Consider the following 19,572-nt stretch of genomic DNA (forward strand, 5'->3'; position numbering starts at 1 on the left):
CCTTGGGGGGGACCTTGTGCCGACCCTGGTCCCGCCTTGATGGCCCCGACGAGCTCCCGGAGGAGGGCACGGTCCTCAGTCATCGCCGTCACCATCTCCCCCACCGCGGACTGCTGCTCCTGCTGGAGGTGGGCCTGCTGCTCCAGGATAAGGGTCATCCTTGCGATGGCCGCGCTTAATGTCTCCATCTTTTCCTCTATCCGCCTTCCCTCTGTGCCCCACATTGGGCGCCAATGTAACAGGGTCCTTGACACAGAGGCGGACTCAGTAGGTATGGTAAGGGTAATTCCCGTTTATTAACACTTTTTATCATTTGTTGGTTCTGGTCGACTTTCCAGCCCTTCTCCTGAAAGCAGAGGCACACACATCTTAAACCATTCGTTAACGAGGCTTCATTCGCAACAGGTGTGCGACAAAGCCTCGCTTCCGCACTTTGGCCACGGTCCTGTAGCACCCTCTACTGGCCGAACACTGCATGTCCCCCCACAGTATGTATTCAACAAGAGTTGATGGGAGACATCACTGTCCTCTCCACGCCCTAACGCTCATAAGGGCACAAACTGGCATTCGTCAAATGTGTTTGCTTTATGAATATATACAGTACATATATTTATGAGTATGTATGTGCTGTACGGCTGTGAAGAACTTTGAAGCTCTCCAATCTCTCCTCTCCACCTTTCTCACTCTCTCAGAGTAGCCAAGCACTTCCACGCAGCGGTGGAGCCACACACATGCACACACCTCTTCACTTTTCTCTCTGAGTAGCTAGCAGAGTACTTCCACGCGGCCGCTCAGCCCTGTGCTTGACATTGTGACAAACCCCGGGGAGTGTGGAGTTGCCACGAAACCAAGCCAAATAATGAACGAGAATCACAACCAAGGGAATGAGATCTCCATCAGAGTTTTAGTGAACTTCAACGAGAAAGGGGAAAGAGATAGTCCGTAATCCTGGAGAATCGTCGTGGGTCAAGAGCTGGGGTCGGTACACGGGCAGATTCTCGTACCGTCCTGGTCGGGTCTTTCAACGGGGTAATCAAACGGTCGGGGTTCGGTACACAGGCAAAAGGTCAAAAACAATTAATGGCACACAGCATGATCACTTCACTTCACTTCACTGTAAACACAGATCTATAATGTGTGTGTGTAGACCTGGGATGAATACCCACACCAGCTCTCCCATTCCTTCTATCCCTCAGAACTGACCTTTTGGATTCATAGCATTGTGAACACGCCAGGAAAATCTCTCTCTCCGCCTGGCTGGCTTTAATACTCTCTCTCTCTCTCCCCTTGGGTTTTACTGCCTCTTTAATTCTGTAAACAGAGCATAACAATGATGGATGGATAGCAATAATTCTTCTGTTTGATTGCAGTCAACTTTAGCTATGTACGTATTGGGGAGGCAATGGAGGGCAGTCGGAAGCAGACTATTACATCCATATCACTACACAATACTAATATATTGTAACAATGTCCGTTCGTACACAGAGGCAGACGCAGTATGTCGGTAAGGGATGGTTCCCGTTTATTCATAAAGGTTTTTGGTAATACTGTTCGTTTGGCTTTCCAGCCTCCTCACAAGTCACTTCTCCACTCTCTCTCTCCCGTGTCGCCATTCCCAGCTCACCTACTGAAATGACAAAGGCACACACATCTTAAGCACTAGCCAACGAGGCTTCATTTGCAACAGGTGTGCAACGAAGCCTCGCCGACACAACCCTGGCCACGGTCCTGTAGCTCCCTCTACAGGCCGAACGCTGCATGTCCCCCCACATATATATATATAGTATATGCTGGTAGATATAGATAGGTAGTTATGTTGGTACAAATACTGGTCGATATACTGTAAAACACTGTCCCTGGCCACGCCCTGTCCATCTGCTCCCCTGCCCTTCTCCCTGGCTACGCCCTGTCTCTGTCCTCTCTGTATCTCTGCTGCTCCGATTGATGCTGACCCCCTCCAACAACCAATAGAAAGGTGTCTCTCCCACTGTGTAACAAACTCGCTACACCACTACTGCTAATGCTGCAGGTTAGCATTAGCTCACAGCCAGACATCCATGACTGACAAAGCCAGTGGTGGCAATGGGCAGGGGTGGGCCCAGTCCACCCAAACGTGCGTTTTGCCCACCCAATAAAAAGTTAAGAAACATTTTTTTTTTGTTCAGCCAATGGAAAAATAGCACAGAAAATACCAGTACCATTTCTAACTTCTGATTGGGTGGGCAGCCTACAGCCCGCCTCCAAAGTCGCCTACTGCCCACTCCCTCTTCTCGTCGTGTTCAGGCACAAACACACAGAGCTCTGAAGCAGACCCATCCGCTGCACAAAGTGTCTCTCGGAGCATGCCGAGGGGGAGGGGTGTTGCTATGACAACTATGAGCTCTGATTGCACACACACAGGGCAAGGCAAAACAAGTAAAAGCACACACACGGTCCCACTGCTCGTGAAAAATCACATTTTAGCTACTCGCGAATTTCCATCAGCAGTCCATTTGCATCAAATCAAATTTATTCGATGAAGGGAGAAGGACAGACTGAAGAGAATGATCTGTGTCTGCCAGACCCAACCCAAAGTCCCGCCCCCAGCAGCAGAGAATAGTTCCCCACCAATCGGTGATTACTATTGTTCCACACACTAACAGATACCACACTACTACCTTTTTTAAGATAGAATTACGGTGACTTTTCTAGAAAGTTTACCTATTCTCTCAGTTTGTGAATGCTGTACTGCTAGCGAAAGCTCATAGTTTGACCTACATTCCATTCCATTCATTTACAACACAAGCACTGCTCCTGTACCCTCCACAAGCACTGCCCCAAAGCAGTTCCCTCTCTCGGCTGCCTCAGCCCCACCTTACGCGGTTAGCGACTTGAATGGTGATGCACCATCCCAGCCAATATTGGGTATATATACACAATATACAGTCATGGCCAAAAATATTGCCACCCCTGCACTTCTTTCAGATAATGCACCAGTTCTCCCAGAACATTTTTGCAATTACAAATGCTTTGGTATTCACATGTTTATTTATTTTGTTTGCATGAGACACAAAAAAACCTGAGAAAAAAAGCCAAATCTGATATCATTCCACATAGAACTCCAAAAATGGACTGGACAAAATTATTGACACCCTCAACTTAATATTTGGTAGTACACCCTTTGGAAAAAATAACTGAAATCAATTGCTTCCTGTAACCATGAATGAGTTTCTTACACCTCTCTACTGGAATTTTGGACCACTCTTCTTTTCCCAACTGCTGTTTTGAGATCTCTCCACATGTTTTCTATGGGATTTAGATCTGGACTCATTGCTGGCCACTTCAGAACTCTCCAGCACTTTGTCCTAAACCATTTCTGGGTGCTTTTTGAAGAAACAATTTTCTGGGAGAAGTGGTGCATAATCTGAAGTGCAGGGGTGCCAATATTTTTGGCCATGACTGTATACAGCTAGCTACCCAAAGCGTGCATTCGGTGCTATATTACGATCATTCAATCCTGCCTGGTATCGCACACGACCATGGCTGGAGTACTCTGTTCTGCGGGATGCATGCTTCTGTTTCCTCTGTCGGAAATATGTCACTGCCAATGAGAAGGATGTTGTTTTTACCTCGCATGGTTTTAACAACTGGAAAGCAGCACTCGAGCGTGACGGGTTACAGAAGCATGCATCCAGCCACAGTCATGTACAAGCAGAGCACAAATGCAGAGAGGCAATAAGGGAAACCATCGACTGTATGCTGGTAGGTAAAACACAGCTTGAAAAGAGACGATTGTAACAAAGTCCGTTGTACACAGAGGCAGACGCAGCGTTTGGGTTTAAAGGAACAGCTTCCCGTTTATTCATTAAGCAATTTATCAACACTATTTGGGCTTTCCAGCCTCTGGCGAAAGTCTCTCTCTCGTGTCGGCGTTCCCAGCTCACCTCGCCTACTGAAATGGCAGAAGCACACACATCTTAAACATTCGCCGACGAGACTTAATTCGCAGCAGGTGTGCAACAAAAGTCTCGCCGACACAACCCCGGCCACGGTCCTGTAGCTCCCTCTACAGGCCGAACGCTGCATGTCCCCCCACATACCCCCACCGCCCGACACAGGCCGGGGACCCGACGGCCGACGACCTACTCCCCCCCCCCTGCACGGGAGAGGAAGTCTGCCACGACCATCTGTGCCCCCGGTCTGTGCACGACGGAAAAGTTGAAGGGCTGCAACGCGAGGTACCACCGGGTGATCCTCGCGTTTACATCCTTCATGCGGTGGAGCCACTGGAGGGGGGCATGGTCGGAATAGAGGGTGAAGGCGCGACCCAGCAGGTAGTAGCGGAGGGTGCCGACCGCCCACTTGATGGCCAGGCACTCCTTCTCCACGGTGCTGTACCGGCCCTCCCTCTCCGACAGCTTGCGGCTCAGGTACAGCACCGGTCGGTCGGCCCCCTCCACGCGCTGGGTCAGTACTGCTCCCAGCCCTCTATCCGACGCGTCCGTCTGTAGTGAGAAAGGGAGGTTAAAATCAGGTGCATACAGGACCGTTTCTCCACAAAGAGCCCGCTTAAGGGCCTCGAACGACCCCTGGCACTGGCCCGACCATTGGACCGGATCCGGGGCACCCTTCCGGGTGAGGTCCGTCAAGGGACTGGCCAGCTCGGAAAACCCTGGTACGAACTGGCGGTAATATCCCGCCAGCCCCAGGAAGGCCCTCACCTCCTTCTTTGTCTTGGGCCGGGGAGAGGCGGCGATGGCCGCAGTCTTTTCAATCTGCGGTCGCACCTCCCCCCGTCCCAAGTGGTACTCCAGATACCGGATCTCCCTCCGCCCGATCACGCACTTTTTCGGGTTGGCCGTCAGCCCCGCCTGCCTCAGGGACCGCAGAACAGCAGCCACCCTCCGCACATGCTGTGGCCAGGTGTCACTGTGAATGACAATGTCATCTAGGTAGGCCGCAGCATAGGCGGCGTGCGGCCGCAGAATACGGTCCATGAGGCGCTGAAAAGTGGCTGGGGCTCCGAACAACCCGAAAGGGAGCACGGTGAACTGGAATAACCCGAGCGGAGTGGAGAATGCCGTTTTCTCCCGGGACACCGGCGAGAGTGGAATCTGCCAGTATCCCTTCGTGCAATCCAATGTCGTGAAGTACCTGGCCGTACCAAGCCGGTCCAAGAGCTCGTCGACCCGGGGCATCGGATATGCATCGAATTTGGAGACCGCATTAACCCGTCTATAATCCACACAGAACCGTATAGCCCCATCTGGCTTGTTGACAAGCACGATGGGGCTACACCAATCACTGCGGGACTCCTCGACCACACCCAGCTCCAGCATGGCTTCCAACTCCCGGCACACAACGTCTTGTTTGTGCACCGGCAACCTATAGGGACGCGTGCGCACCGTTAAACCCGGCTGCGTTTCTATATGGTGGTCGATGAGCGTAGTCCGACCGGGCAGGGGAGAGAACACGTCGGCGAACTTAAGCTGCAAATCTGCAACGTCCGCGGCCTGGCTAGCAGAGAGATGGTTATCAATATCGACCGGAGTGCTGCCTTTCGATTTTGGGACTTCCGGACCGAACTCCTCTCTCTCTGGAACTATCGTAGCCAGAGCAACAGTGACCACGTCGTTCCATTTTTTTAGGAGATTGACGTGATACACCTGCAAGCTATCCCCCCGGTCCGAGCGTATAACCTCATAATCCACGTCCCCCATGCGACGTGTGACCACAAACGGCCCTTGCCACTTCGCGAGTAATTTCGTGCTGGAGGTGGGTAACAGTACGAGCACCTTGTCTCCCGGTGTAAACTCTCGTAGGGTAGTCCCCCTGTCATACAGGCGTTTCTGACGCTCCTGGGCTTGCAGCAAATGCTCACGTGAGATAGCCCCTAGGGCGTGGAGCTTTGTGCGCAAGTCGAGGACGTACTGGATCTCACTCTTACTGTCGCTAGACCCTTCCTCCCAATTTTCTTTAAGCAGGTCTAGGACACCCCGGGGCTTACGCCCGTAGAGTAATTCAAACGGGGAAAACCCGGTGGAAGCTTGGGGAACTTCCCACACCGCAAACAACAGGGGATCTAGCCATTTATGCCAATTCCGACTATCCTCGTGGACAAACTTCCGGATCATTGACTTCAAGGTCCGATTGAACCGCTCACAAAGGCCGTCAGTGGCCGGGTGGTAAACACTGGTTCGAATCGCCTTGATGTTCAACAAGCCATACAGTTCCTTGAGGGTGCGTGACATAAAATTAGTGCCCTGATCGGTGAGAATCTCTTTCGGGATTCCCACGCGGGAGATGACTTGAAACAATGCTTGCGCTACACTCCTGGCAGAGATATTGCGCAGAGGTATTGCCTCGGGGTATCGGGTGGCGTAATCTATCAAGACCAACACAAATCGATATCCCTGTGTGCTCCGGTCAAATGGCCCGATAATATCCATCGCAATGCGGTCGAACGGGTTCTCGACCAATGGTAAGGGCCGCAAGGGGGCCCGTGGAATGGCCGGGGGATTTACTAACTGACATTCCCGACAGGAAGCGCACCACCTACGCACCTCTGCCCGAATCCCCGGCCAATAAAATCGAGCCATTATACGGTGCAGTGTTTTGTCATACCCTAGATGGCCCGCCATGGGGTTGAAATGAGCCGCCTGGAAGACCATTTCGCGGCGGCTGCGGGGAACCAGCAACTGGGTTACTTCCTCCTGACTATGTGAGTCACGACTTACTCGATATAACCTGTCGCTGATAATCGCAAAATAGGGGTGGGCGCGCACCGTGTCTGGCCGTATCAAAGTACCATCAATTGCTATCACTTGGTCAAAGGCTGATCTTAGGGTCTCGTCACGAGACTGCTCGAGGGGGAAGTCGCCTAGCAGTGGATAGTTCGGCGGGGAAGTCTCGGGGTGAGGCGCCCCCGCCGGCTCCGGCTCCCCGGCAGTGTCGCGAGGCGCCGCCTCGGCACAGAGCACATTACACGCCACACACCTCCCTAGCTGTCGTGCACGCATCCCGGTAGCCCTCTTTACCGCTTGAGGAAACCCCTCCCAATCCACACCTAGAATCAGGGGATGCGTGAGGCGTGGGCTAACCGCCGCCTGTACACTATGGTTTTTCCCCTCAAAATGAATTTCGATAGCGACCACCGGATATTCGTGAATGTCCCCATGCACACACCTCACCCGCACCCTCGATTGCCTTCAACAATGCCCCCGGCCGAACCAGGCGCTCCTGGATCATGGACTGCATGCAGCCCGAATCCAAGAATGCCTGGTGCGTATCATGTTGTATCCTTACCGGAATACGATACGCCGCTCCTGGTCCGGGGGGAGGGCCCGGTATGTCGCCGATGCGGACGACCTGTCCCACGTCCATCGCCCGACACTCGGCCTGCACGTGGCCCGGCCGCCCGCACCGCCAACACACCCCCCCTGTCGCTCGAGGTGCTCCCTGTGGGGCCGGGGTCGGTTCCGGATAGGTGCGCCCCTGCCATCTCGTCCTCGGGGCGGGCGCCGGCCTCTCTCCTTCTGCTCCCCCGGCTCCTCCTGGGCGTTGCCCCCCCCCCCCTTGCCGCGGGGCCGGGGTTGGTCGTTGTGGCCCCCGCGGTGGGAGGGAGAGATGGTCCTCGGCCTGTCCTCGGCCTGTCCGACGGCGGTCTGGAGGTCCTGGGGGCGGTGGTACTGGACCCAGGCGGCGGTTCGGGCCGGGAGCCCCGCGATGAACTGCTCCATTACCACCCGGTTCCCGACCTCCACCGCCGAGTTGTTCTCGGGGTCCAGCCACCGCCATGCGCTGTCCCCCAGCCGCTGGGCGAAGGTGAAGGGCCGGCACCCCTCCTCCAATGTCAGGGCCCGAAACCGGCACCGGTGTTCCTCCGGTGTCAGGCCCAGGCGGTCCCGAATCGCCCGGGCCAGGGACGTGTAATCCCGTTGGGCGGCCGCCGGCAAACTGTGGGCCGCGAGCTGCGCCTCCCCTGACAGGAGGGGCAGCAGATGGTAGGCCCACTCTCGGACCGGCCACCCCGAGATCCTTGCCGTCCCCTCGAACACCGCGAGGAACGCCTCTGGGTCGTCCAGGTCCCCCATCTTCTGCAGCTGGACCTTGGGGGGACCTGGTGCCGCTCCGGTCCCCGGCGCCGGCCCGCCGGCCCTGGTGAAGTCCTGGAGGAGGGCACTGTCCGCGACCCTCGCCGCCGTCAGCTCCTCCAGCGTCGCCTGCTGGGTCTGCTGCAGGGCCGTCTGTTGCTCGAGGACGAGCGTTATCCTCGATATTGCTGCTGTTAGCGTCTCCATCTTCCGCCTTTACTCTGTGTCCCAGGTTGGGCGCCAATTGTAACAAAGTCCGTTGTACACAGAGGCAGACGCAGCGTTTGGGTTAAGGGAACAGCTTCCCGTTTATTCATTCACGTTCTCACAAAATGTCTCTGGCTTTTCAGCCCTCCCGAACACTCTCGTGTCCAGCTTCGCTTCCAGCGTCTCTCTCTCTCTCGCCTCTCTCCTCGCCTTTCTCGCCGTTTCCAGCCTAGCTACTGAAATGGCAGAAGCACACACATCTTAAACATTCGCCGACGAGACTTAATTCGCAGCAGGTGTGCAACAAAAGTCTCGCCGACACAACCCCGGCCACGGTCCTGTAGCTCCCTCTACAGGCCGAACGCTGCATGTCCCCCCACACCTCTACAGCCACTTCAATATCATAATGACGCCATGTCCAGTCTGATGCAACGGCAGTGCAACCACAGACAATTGAATAAAGTAGTTTCACCTACTTTTTGTTTGTTGATGTTTTATTTGCTACCACCAGGTGTACAAGGTCACCTGAGTTTGTCAACAGTTGTCAGTAGGCTGGCATAGACATGAGGTCCCTCTGGACCAAGACTAGTGTCTCCCGGCAAAAGTTGAGTTTCAGTTTAAAAATATTAAATTCACAAACAGAACTCAAAGCCCTATACAGGGCTCCGGTACCAACCCTCTAGTAACAGGTTTGGACCTCGGGGTCCGGTGTAGGTCGGTGGTGGTTAGATTCACTCCGCTGTTAACAGCCTAAAAATCCCATAGTTCCTCCATAAAAGCTTCCTTCACTCACTTCAAATGCACAGAAGCAGGCGACCTCTATGGTTGTACGGCTGCTCTAACCTTAATGAGTGCCAGTTGGTGTGAAAATATACCCAATGGAGGTAAAAATAATGGGCCAGATATAACCTTTCAGATCCTATGATATCACATGCACAGTAGCCTATAACTTTTTACATTACCAGGAAGAGAAATATGACTTATACTGAGTTCTTCAATTTAGAATAAAAATTATAATAAACCATTAAACTTCTTGACACTGTTGCTTTAAATGCAGGATATGATGTTTAATTAATATTCAAAGCATTACAGCATAGCTAAAATATCATAAAATGGGGTTACAGACAGCTTGATTAAATTGTTAACATGATAATAGAAAAAACCTAATAAATAATAAAACCTATCAGTCTGTCTTACTATTGGTCAGTGAAGATTTGGAGAGGCTCCGATTCCAAACCCCGTCGAGTTAGATCCGTTTCCTCTACCCAGCCAAGAGGCTCTGATTCCCCGCGGGGGGCCTCAGCCTTGCCCCTGACGAGTAAAATCCAGAAAAACTACTAAAATTAATTTCTTTTGGAATTGATTGAAGAATCCTGAATTCTGGACGAACCTGAACTCTCAATGATCCGGAACTCCGGTTGATCCTGAAATCCTGTGTCCAAGTATTATCCGTGAATCTGATGAGAACTCCTGTAATAATACTATATCCAAAGGTGTTCCTCTGAAAACAATAAAAATTAGAAAAGAACAAAACTGTAATAATTGATCCTCCGTGTGAAAACCTATAATAAATGCTCCTCAGAGTGAAAACCTATGATAATAGCTCCTTGGTGTTGCTTACTGCCACAGCCCCAACAGCTAAGGGTTTAGCCCCGTGCTGAAAGAGGAGCTGTGGAGTTCTCAGATTGTGGTCTAGTCACTAAAATGAACTCCAAATACTTATCAAGAAAACTCGTCTCCAAAAGTTGTTCAGCGGTGGCAATCCGTAAGTCAGAATATGATCAGAGTATGAGCTCCGGGCTTGGTCTCCAACACACTCAAATCCTGCTCCGATGCCTCAGGTTCATACGCTCCGCAGCGGGGAATGACCAACGAAATGCCCCAAAAAGCATGTTTTATACCCTGGCTAAGGTACCCCCCTATCTTGGGTGTTTTGTCTATGTCTGAACATTGTGTCTAAGTTTCCATTGTGTGTGTCTATGTTCTGCAGAGCAGGCCTGCAAAGTATTTTTTCAGAGAATATAAAAATAAAAAAGAGGAAGAGGGTATTGCAATAACACCAGATTTCGCAACACTAAGACTAGGACATTTTCTCTGTCCCACACATCAACACACTCTCCAACCGTATAACCATATAGTAATCAATAATTTTAAAGGATCTAAAACCAGTAAATCATTCTATTCTTCATATTATTAGTATTACACATCTCTTAACATGTTCACACTTGATTTCGGACGCCATGGTACTTTTCCTGTTGGGGACTTTCCATCACCTGACCTGACCTTTCGACGGGTCTCACTTCATATTTTCTTTCCTATAGTGGTTGCACTTTGCACCCATGACTTCAACTTTTCAAAGATATATTGCCTTACCTCAGCGATTAATTCTGAGCAAGACCATACAGTTAAACATGGCTATTTCTAGCACTTTCTTTGTTAGCGGGCCTACTCTTACAACGAGGCCTAAGCAGATATAGTGACACGGGGTCAAGCACTTGCATTCTAATTCCTCTTATTTAGTTATGCAGTTACACATATTCAGTTATAAGCAGTTATGCAGTTGCACCTATTTGAGGGATAGATCAAAGATAAATTTGTTTCAGGAACATCCGCAGCCGCGGTGTCCCTCGTCAGGTTGGGCCCCCAGCTGCTAAGCTTTTTCTCTTTCTCGCAGTGTCGTGGTGATTCACCAAGGTTGCTCTCAAACCTCAGGCCAATCCTGCTGTGCTTAACTGAGTAACGTTGGGAATGGTGTTTAGGCCGGGGAAAGGCCATACTAGACTCGCGCTCGGCGACACTAGACATACACTCACTTAACACTTAATTAGGAACACCTGTACACCTTCTCATGGTGGAGGTGGTGTGGGGAATGTTTTCTTGGCACACTTTGGGCCCGTTAATATAAATTAATCATTGCTTGAATGCCACAGCCTATTTGAGTATTGCTGCTGACCATGTGCATCCCTTCATGGCCACAATTTACCCATCTTCTAATGGCTACTTCCAGCATGATAATGCACCATGTCACAAAGCAAAAGTTGTCTCAAACTGGTTTCATGAACATGACAATGAGTTCAGTGTTCTTCAGTGGCCTTCCCAGACACCGGATCTGAATCCAATAGAACACCTTTGGGATGTGGTAGAGAGATGGGAGATTCACAGCTTGAAAGTGCACCTGAAAAATCTGCAGGAATTGCGTGATGCAATCATGTCATCATGGACCAGAATCTCAAAGGAATGTTTCCAACATCTTGTGGAATCAATGCCACAAAGAATTGAGGCTGTTTTGAGAGCAAAGGGAGGCCCTACCCAGTATTAGTATAGTGTTCCTAATAAAGTGTTCAGTGAGTGTACCTACCTGTCTACCTGCTGAAGAATTGGAAATAAAACACTGAAGAATAGAGGACGGGTCAAAAATAAGAATTATTCCCAATAATTACTTCAAATGGTTATGGACATGATGAAGCGAACTTAACCCATTCACATTGACAAATGGCTAGGGTGCGATTTCTTCAGGATGTCCGCCAGGCATGCTCATTCAACTGTAAATAGGTATACACATTTAAATCAAGGCCGGCGCCACCAAGATCCATCTACACTGCCATACATACCTGTCTACCTGCCATACATACCTGCCTACCAGTCTACCTGCCATACATACCTGTCTACCTGCCATACATACCTGTCTACCTGTCTACCTGCCATACATACCTGCCTACCTATCTACCTGCCATACATACCTGCCTACCTGTCTACCTGCCATGCATATCTGCCTACCTGTCTACCTGCCATACATACCTGTCTACCTGTCTACCTGCCATACATACCTGCCTACCTGTCTACCTGCCATACATACCTGTCTACCTGTCTACCTGCCATACATACCTGTCTACCTGCCATACATACCTGTCTACCTGTCTACCTGCCATACATACCTGCCTACCTATCTACCTGCCATACATACCTGCCTACCTGTCTACCTGCCATGCATATCTGCCTACCTGTCTACCTGCCATACATACCTGCCTACCAGTCTACCTGCCATACATACAGTGGGGGAAATAATTATTTGATCCCCTGCTGATTTTGTTAGTTTGGCCGATTACAAAGAAATGAGCGGTCTATAATTTTTATGGTACTTTTATTTTAACAAATAGAAACAGAATATCAACAAAAAAAGTCCAGAAAAACATATTATATAAAGTTATAAATTAATTTGCATTTGATCGAAGGAAATAAGTATTTGATCCCCAAGCAAAACATGACTTAGTACTTGGTGGAGAAACCCTTGCTGGCAAGCACAGAAGTCAGACGTTTCTTATAGTTGGTCACCAGGTTTGCACACATCTCAGGAGGGATTTTGGTCCACTCCTCTTTACAGATCCTCTCCAAATCCTGAAGGTTTCAAGGCTTTTGCATGGCAACTCGAAGCTTCAGCTCCCTCCACAAATTTTCTATAGGATTAAGGTCTGGAGACTAGCTAGGCCACTCCATGACCTTAGTGTGCTTCTTCTTGAGCCACTCCTTTGTTGCCTTGGCTGTATGTTTTGGGTCATTGTCATGCTGGAAGACCCATCCACGACCCATCCTCAGTGCTCTGGCTGAGGGAAGGAGGTTCTCATCCAAGATCTTATGGTACATGGCCCCGTCCATTGGCCCCTCAATGCGGTGAAGTCGTCCTGTACCCTTAGCAGAGAAACAACCCCAAAGCATAATGTTTCCACCTCCGTGTTTGACGGTGGGGATGGTGTTCTTGGGATTGTAGCATTCAGCATTTCTCTCCCTCCAAACACGAAAAGTCGAATTTATGCCAAAGAGTTCAATTTTGGTCTCATCTGACCACATCACCTTCTCCCAAGCCTTCTCTGAATCATTTAGGTGTTCATTGGCAAACTTCAGATGGGCCTGTACATGTGCCTTCTTGAGCAGGGGGACCTTGCGGGCACTGCAGGATTTCAATCCATTACGGTGTAGTGTGTTACCAATGGTTTTCTTGGTGACTGTGGTCCCAGCTGCCTTAAGATCATTACCAAGCTCCTCCCGTGTAGTTCTGGGCTGACCCCTCACCCTTCTCATGATCATCCTTACCCCACGAGGCAAGATCTTGCATGGAGCTCCAGGCCGAGGGCGATTGATGGTTATTTTGTATTTCTTCCATTTTCTAATAATTGCACCAACAGTTGTCTCCTTCTCACCAAGCTTCTTGCTGATGGTCTTGTAGCCCATTCCAGCCTTGTGCAGGTCTACAACTCTTACCCTGATGTCCTTTGAATGTTCTTTGGTCTTGCCCATGGTGGTGGAGAGGTTGGAATGGAAGAGATTGATTCTATTGACAGGTGTCTTTTATATCCATAACAAGCAGAGATTAGGAGTACTTTTCCTAAAGTGACAGGACTAATCTGTGTGCCTCATGGGCATATAACCAGTCTGTATGAGCCAGAATTCTTGCTGGTTTGTAGGGGATCAAATACTTATTTCCTTCGATCAAATGCAAATTAATTTATAACTTTATATAATGTGTTTTTTCTGGACTTCTTTGTTGATATTCTGTCTCTATTTGTTAAAATAAAAGTACCATAAAAATTATAGACCGCTCATTCCTTTGTAATCGGGCAAACTAACAAAATCAGCAGGGGATCAAATAATTATTTCCCCCACTGTACCTGCCAACCTGCCATACATACATGTCTACCTGCCATACATACCTGCCTACCTGCCATACATACCTGCCTACCTGTCTACCTGCCATAAATACCTGCCATACATACCTGCCTATCTGTTTACCTACCATACATACCTGCCTACCTGTCTACCTGCCATACATACCTGCCTATTTGTTTACCTACCATACATACCTGCCTACCTGTCTACCTGCCATACATACCTGTCTACCAGTTTACCTGCCATACATACTGTACCTGTCTAGCTGCCATACATACCTGCCTACCAGTCCACCTGCCAAACATTCCTGCCAACCTGCCATACATACCTGTCTACCTGCCATACATACCTGCCTATCTGTTTCCCTACCATACATACCTGCCAACCTATCTACCTGCCATACATACCTGCCATACATACCTGCCTATCTGGTTACCTGCCATACATACCTGTCTACCTGCCATACATACCTGCCATAACATACCTGTCTACCTGCTATACATACCTGCCTACCTGCCATACATACCTGCCTACCTGCCATACATAGCTGCCATACATACTTGTCTACCTGCCATAAAAAAAGCAATCATACAGCCATGCAATCTCCATAGACAAACATTGGCAGTAGAATGGGTCGTACTGAACAGCTCAGTGACTTTCAACGTGGCACTGTCATAGGATGCCACCTTTCCAACAAGTCAATTTGTAAAATTTCTGCCCTGCTCGAGCTTCCCCAGTCAACTGTAAGTGCTGTTATTGTGAAGTGGAAACTATGGTAAATTTCGATAGAAAATAAAGATTCCTAATTCCACAAAGGAAAGGTAGAGAGAGAATTAAGACCAGGATGGCCAGTGATTGATTTGTGAGGGGAGAGTAGTGGAGATGTTTTAAAGGTTACAGGAGGGAGCAAAGGTTAGAGAAAACAGATGACCAGGGCATGGGAAAGCAGGATATGGTCAACAGAAAAAAGAAGCAGATATAAATTTGACTAGTTGTGAACATTCCAAATGGACAGGACAAACAAGCTGAGAGCAGAATATGGAAACAAGATACACTTTTTCTGTGAGAAAAACAGGATAAGGGAGAGAGGAAAACCCTAATAAACAATGCACTGGTAGGTGAAGATAAGGCCAACCGTGCCAGGCCCTAGAATAACAGTGATAAATCTAATGAGCTCATCACCAATATGAAGTAACACGAGAACTGTCTTTACAAATAGGAGGGGAAACCATGCCGTGACGAGATGTAGGAATTGAATGTTATTTGTGGATGCAGCTGGGAAGTATGAATGATTTGCATAGGAGGGAGGTAACCTATTTGAAACTATAAAGCAGTTGACTGAAAGAACAACGTGGTCGCCTTTGCAAATGTGAACGACTTTTATTACTTGTGAATAAAAGTCTCTGGATAAACCATCAGCTCTAGTCTCTGGCATTTTATTTCAAAGTATTTTTTTACTTGAAATTCCACCACAAAACGTCTAGGAGCAACAACAGCTCAGCCGCAAAGCGGTAAGCCACACAAGCTCACAGAACGGGACCGCCGAGTGCTGAAGCACGTAGCGCATAAAAATCGTCTGTTCTTGGTTGCAACACTCACTAATGAGTTCCAAACTGCCTCTGGAAGTAACGTCTGCACAAGAATTGTTTGTCGGGAGCTTCATGAAATAGGTTTCCATGGCCGAGCAGCCGCACGCAAGCCTAACATCACCATGGCAAGCGTCAGCTAGAGTGATGTAAAGCACACTGCCATTGGACTCTGGAACAGTGGAAACTCGTTCTCTGTAGTGATCACGCTTCTGCTATCTGGCAGTCTGACGGACGAATCTGGGTTTGGCGGATGCCAGGAGAACATTACCTGCCCCAATGCATAGTGCCAACTGTCAAGTTTGGTGGAGAAGGAATAATGGTCTGGGGCTGTTTTTCATGGTTTGGGCTAGGCCCCTTAGTTCCAGTGAAGGGAAACTGTAATGCTACAGCATACAATGAGATTCTAGAAAATTTTATTTTTTCAACTTTGTGGCAACAGTTTGAAACCTTTCCTGTTTCAGCATGACAATGCCCCTGTGCACAAAGCAAGGTCCAGAATGACATGGTTTGCCGAGTTTGGTGTGGAAGAACTTGACTGGCCTGCACAGAGCCCTGACCTGAACCCAATTGAACACCTTTGGGATGAATTGGAACGCCGACTGCGAGCCAGGCCTTCTCGCCTAACATCACTAATGCTCCTGTGGCTGAATGGGAGCGAATCCTCGCAGCCATGTTCCAAAATCTAGTGAAAAGCCTTCCCAGAAGAGTGGAGGCTGTTATAGCAGCAAAGGGAGCACCAACTCCATATTAATGCCCATTGTTTTGGAATGAGGCTTAAATGATGTTTAACAGGCACATATGGATGTGATGTTCGGTGTCCACATACTTTTGGCCATGTAGTGTACCTTCCTACCTATCATTAGAGCCTGACTGATACTGGATTTTTGGGTCCGATACCGATGCTGATTTATGGGGGGCAACATTCACCGATAACCAATATCAAAGTCAAAGTGGCTTTATTGTCAATTCTTCACATGTCAAGACATACAAAGGAATCGAGAGGACGTTCCTCACTCCCCCACGGTGAGACAGATAAAGTGCCCAGGCACAACAGATAACACATACTAAAAGTAAAACATTCAATAAAAATAATTTAAACAGTGCAAAAAGAGCAGTCAGTAAAGACAGTAAATAGCAGCCAAATACTGTGTATTCTGTATAAAAAAAAAAAATAGTGCAATAGTGCATTGTAGCAATAGAATAGTGGATTGTCCAGAGTCCGTAGTGTTTTTTTTGGGGGGGGGGGGGGGGGGGGGGGTGGTTGGGAGGGGGGGTGGTGGTTTCAGCTTCCTGACAGCTTGGAGGATGTGGCTGGGGGAAGTGAGGGGAGAGAATTTAGCTTCCTGACAGCTTGGGGTATGAAGCTTTTCGTGAGTCTGGTGGTGTGGGCACGGAGGCTCCTATACCTTCTTCCAGAAGGCAGGAGGCTGAACAGACTGTGTGCGGGGTGGCTTGCGTCGCTCACAATCGAGGTAGCTTTGCGGGTGAGGCGGGTGGAGTAAGTCTCTTGCAGGGAAGGGAGTGGGGCACCAATGATCTTAGCAGCTGTGTTCACAATGCGTTGCAGTGCTTTCCTACTGTGTTCCGTGCAGCTACCGCCCCACACAGTGATGCAGCTGGACAGGATGCTTTCAATGGTGCCTCGGTAGAATGTTGTCAGGATTGGTGTGGGAGCTTTCGCTCGCTTCAGCTTGCGGAGGAAGTAGAGGCGCCGCTGGGCTGTCTTCGCCAGTGATGCGGTGTTGGTGGTCCAGGAGAGGTCCTCACTGATGTGCACCCCCAGGAATTTGGTGCTGCTCACTCTCTCCACAGCAGCACCATCGATGGTCAGTGGTGGGTGTTCGGTGTGCCCTCTCCGGAAGTCGACCACAATCTCCTTCGTTTTGCTGACATTCAGCAGGAGGTTGTTGTCTCTGCACCACGTGGTCAGAAGGTTGACCTCCTTTCTATAGTGGGTCTCGTCTTTCTTGGAGATGAGACCCACCAGAGTTGTGTCGTCCGCAAACTTCACCATGTGATTGGTGCTGTGGGTTGATGTGCAGTCGTGAGTCAGCAGGGTGAAGAGCAGGGGACTGAGCACACAGCCTTGGGGGGCCCCTGTGCTGAGTGTGATGCTGCTCGAGGTGTTGTTGCCGACTCGTACTGCTTGTGGTCTCTCGCTGAGGAAGTCCAGCAGCCAGTTGCAGAGGGAGGTGTTGAGCCCCAGCTGGTCCAGTTTCCAGATCAGTTGTTGCGGGATTATGGTGTTAAATGCTGAGCTAAAGTCTATGAAAAGCATTCTCACATATGAGTCTGCTTTTTCCAGGTGGGTGAGGGCTGGGTGGAGAGCAGAGCAGATTGCGTCCTCTGTGGAACGTTTTGCTCGGTATGCAAACTGAAAGGGGTCCAGGGTGGGGGGGAGGATGGACTTAATGTGAGACATGACTAGCCGTTCAAAGCACTTCATGATGATGGGGGTCAGTGCTACAGGGCGATAGTCATTGAAGCAGGATGGAGCGGATTTCTTTGGCACAGGTATGATGATGGAGGTCTTGAAATGTGATGGGACAGCAGCTTGACGCAAGGAAGTGTTAAAGATGTCCGTGAAGACATCCTTAAGCTCCTCTGCGCAGTCCCTCAGCACACGGCCTGGGATGTTGTCTGGGCCTGTTGCTTTGCGGGGGTTGATGGTAGAGAGTGTCCTCTTCACACTGGCAGCAGACAGGCACAGGACCTGATCGTGGGGGGGGGGGGGGTTGGAGTTTTCTGTGGGCTTGTGTTGTTTGTTGCTTCAAACCGTGCAAAGAAGCTGTTGAGGTTGTTGAGCAGAGAGATGTTGTTGTCGCAGGTCTGTGGCGCGGGCTTGTAGTCCGTTATGGTCTGAATGCCCTGCCACAGGCTACGCGTGTCTCTGCTGTCCTTGAAGTGGCAGGTAATCTTATTTGTGTAGTCCAGTTTTGCTTTCTTGATGCCACGGGACAGGCTGGCTCTCGCTGTTCTTAGGCCATTTTCATCCCCGGCTCTGAAGGCTTTGTCTCTGGCCCTCAGCAGCCGATGGACTGCCCCTGTCAGCCATGGCTTCTGGTTAGCCCGAGTGATGATGGTCTTTTTGTGGGTCACATCATCAGAGCACTTACGGATGTAGGAGAGGACAGTGTCTGTAAGCTCCTCATTGTCCGTATGGTTGTTCTGTGTGGCTGCTTGCTTGAACATGTCCCAGTCTGTTGTTGCAAGACAGTCCTTGAGAGCAGACCTGGACCCCTCCGGCCACACAGTTATCTCTTTCCGGACCGGTTTTCCGACTTTCACTCTGGGCCTATATGCTGGCATTAGCATGACAGTGATGTGATCAGAGAGTCCGATGTGGGGGAGGGGGGAGGCCTTGTATGCTCCTTTGTGAGAAGTGTAGACCAAGTCTAAGGTGTTTTCCCCTCTTGTTGTGAAATTGACATGCTGATGGAGTTTTGGTAGGACAGTCTTAAGGTCAGCATGATTAAAATCTCCAGCGAGGATGGTAAATCCATCTGGGTGTGCTGTCTGTTGTTCACTGATGGCCTGGTACAGTTCACAAAGTGCCGCATTCCTGTCACTGTTGCTGGAGGTTGGAGGGATGTATACTGCGGCTAGCAAGACCGCAGTAAACTCCCTCGGCAGATAGAAAGGACGGCACTTTATGATCATAAACTCCGCCAGTGGTGAACAGTGTCTGCATACTACCACAGCGTCCCGGCACCACGCATCACGAATGTAAACACAAACTCCGCCGCCACGCTGTTTACCTCCGTTGACGAGGGCTCTGTCCGCTCGATAGAATGTCAGCTGCTCAAGTTGTACAGCGGAGTCGGGGATGTTGTCGTTAAGCCATGTTTCAGTGAAAACAAGTACACAGCAGTTACTCACTGTCCGATTCGCTGACCTCAGCAGTCGTATATGATCCATTTTGTTGTCCAAGGATCGTACGTTGGCCAGGATGATGGATGGTATGGCTGGGCGAGTTGGACTAGCCGCTAGCCTAGCCCGGATACCTCCGCGCTTGCCCCTCTTCTGCTTCCTCGCGCACCGCT

At 49.8% G+C, this 19,572-nt stretch overlaps 1 protein-coding gene across 1 annotated transcript; it reads left to right on the forward strand.

Moving 5' to 3' along the window:
* Window positions 1–14,569: 14,569 nt before the first annotated feature.
* On the forward strand, window positions 14,570–15,669 carry LOC310823987 (uncharacterized protein; the record flags this gene model as incomplete). Its single annotated transcript, XM_083696903.1, has 2 exons — window positions 14,570–14,715; window positions 15,450–15,669. The coding sequence occupies 2 exons, from the start codon at window positions 14,570–14,572 to the stop codon at window positions 15,667–15,669; spliced, it is 366 nt and encodes a 121-aa protein (XP_083553029.1).
* Window positions 15,670–19,572: the final 3,903 nt, after the last annotated feature.

The sequence above is a fragment of the Argentina silus genome, assembly GCF_951799395.1.
Source record: "Argentina silus genome assembly, chromosome: Y".
NCBI lineage: Eukaryota > Metazoa > Chordata > Actinopteri > Argentiniformes > Argentinidae > Argentina > Argentina silus.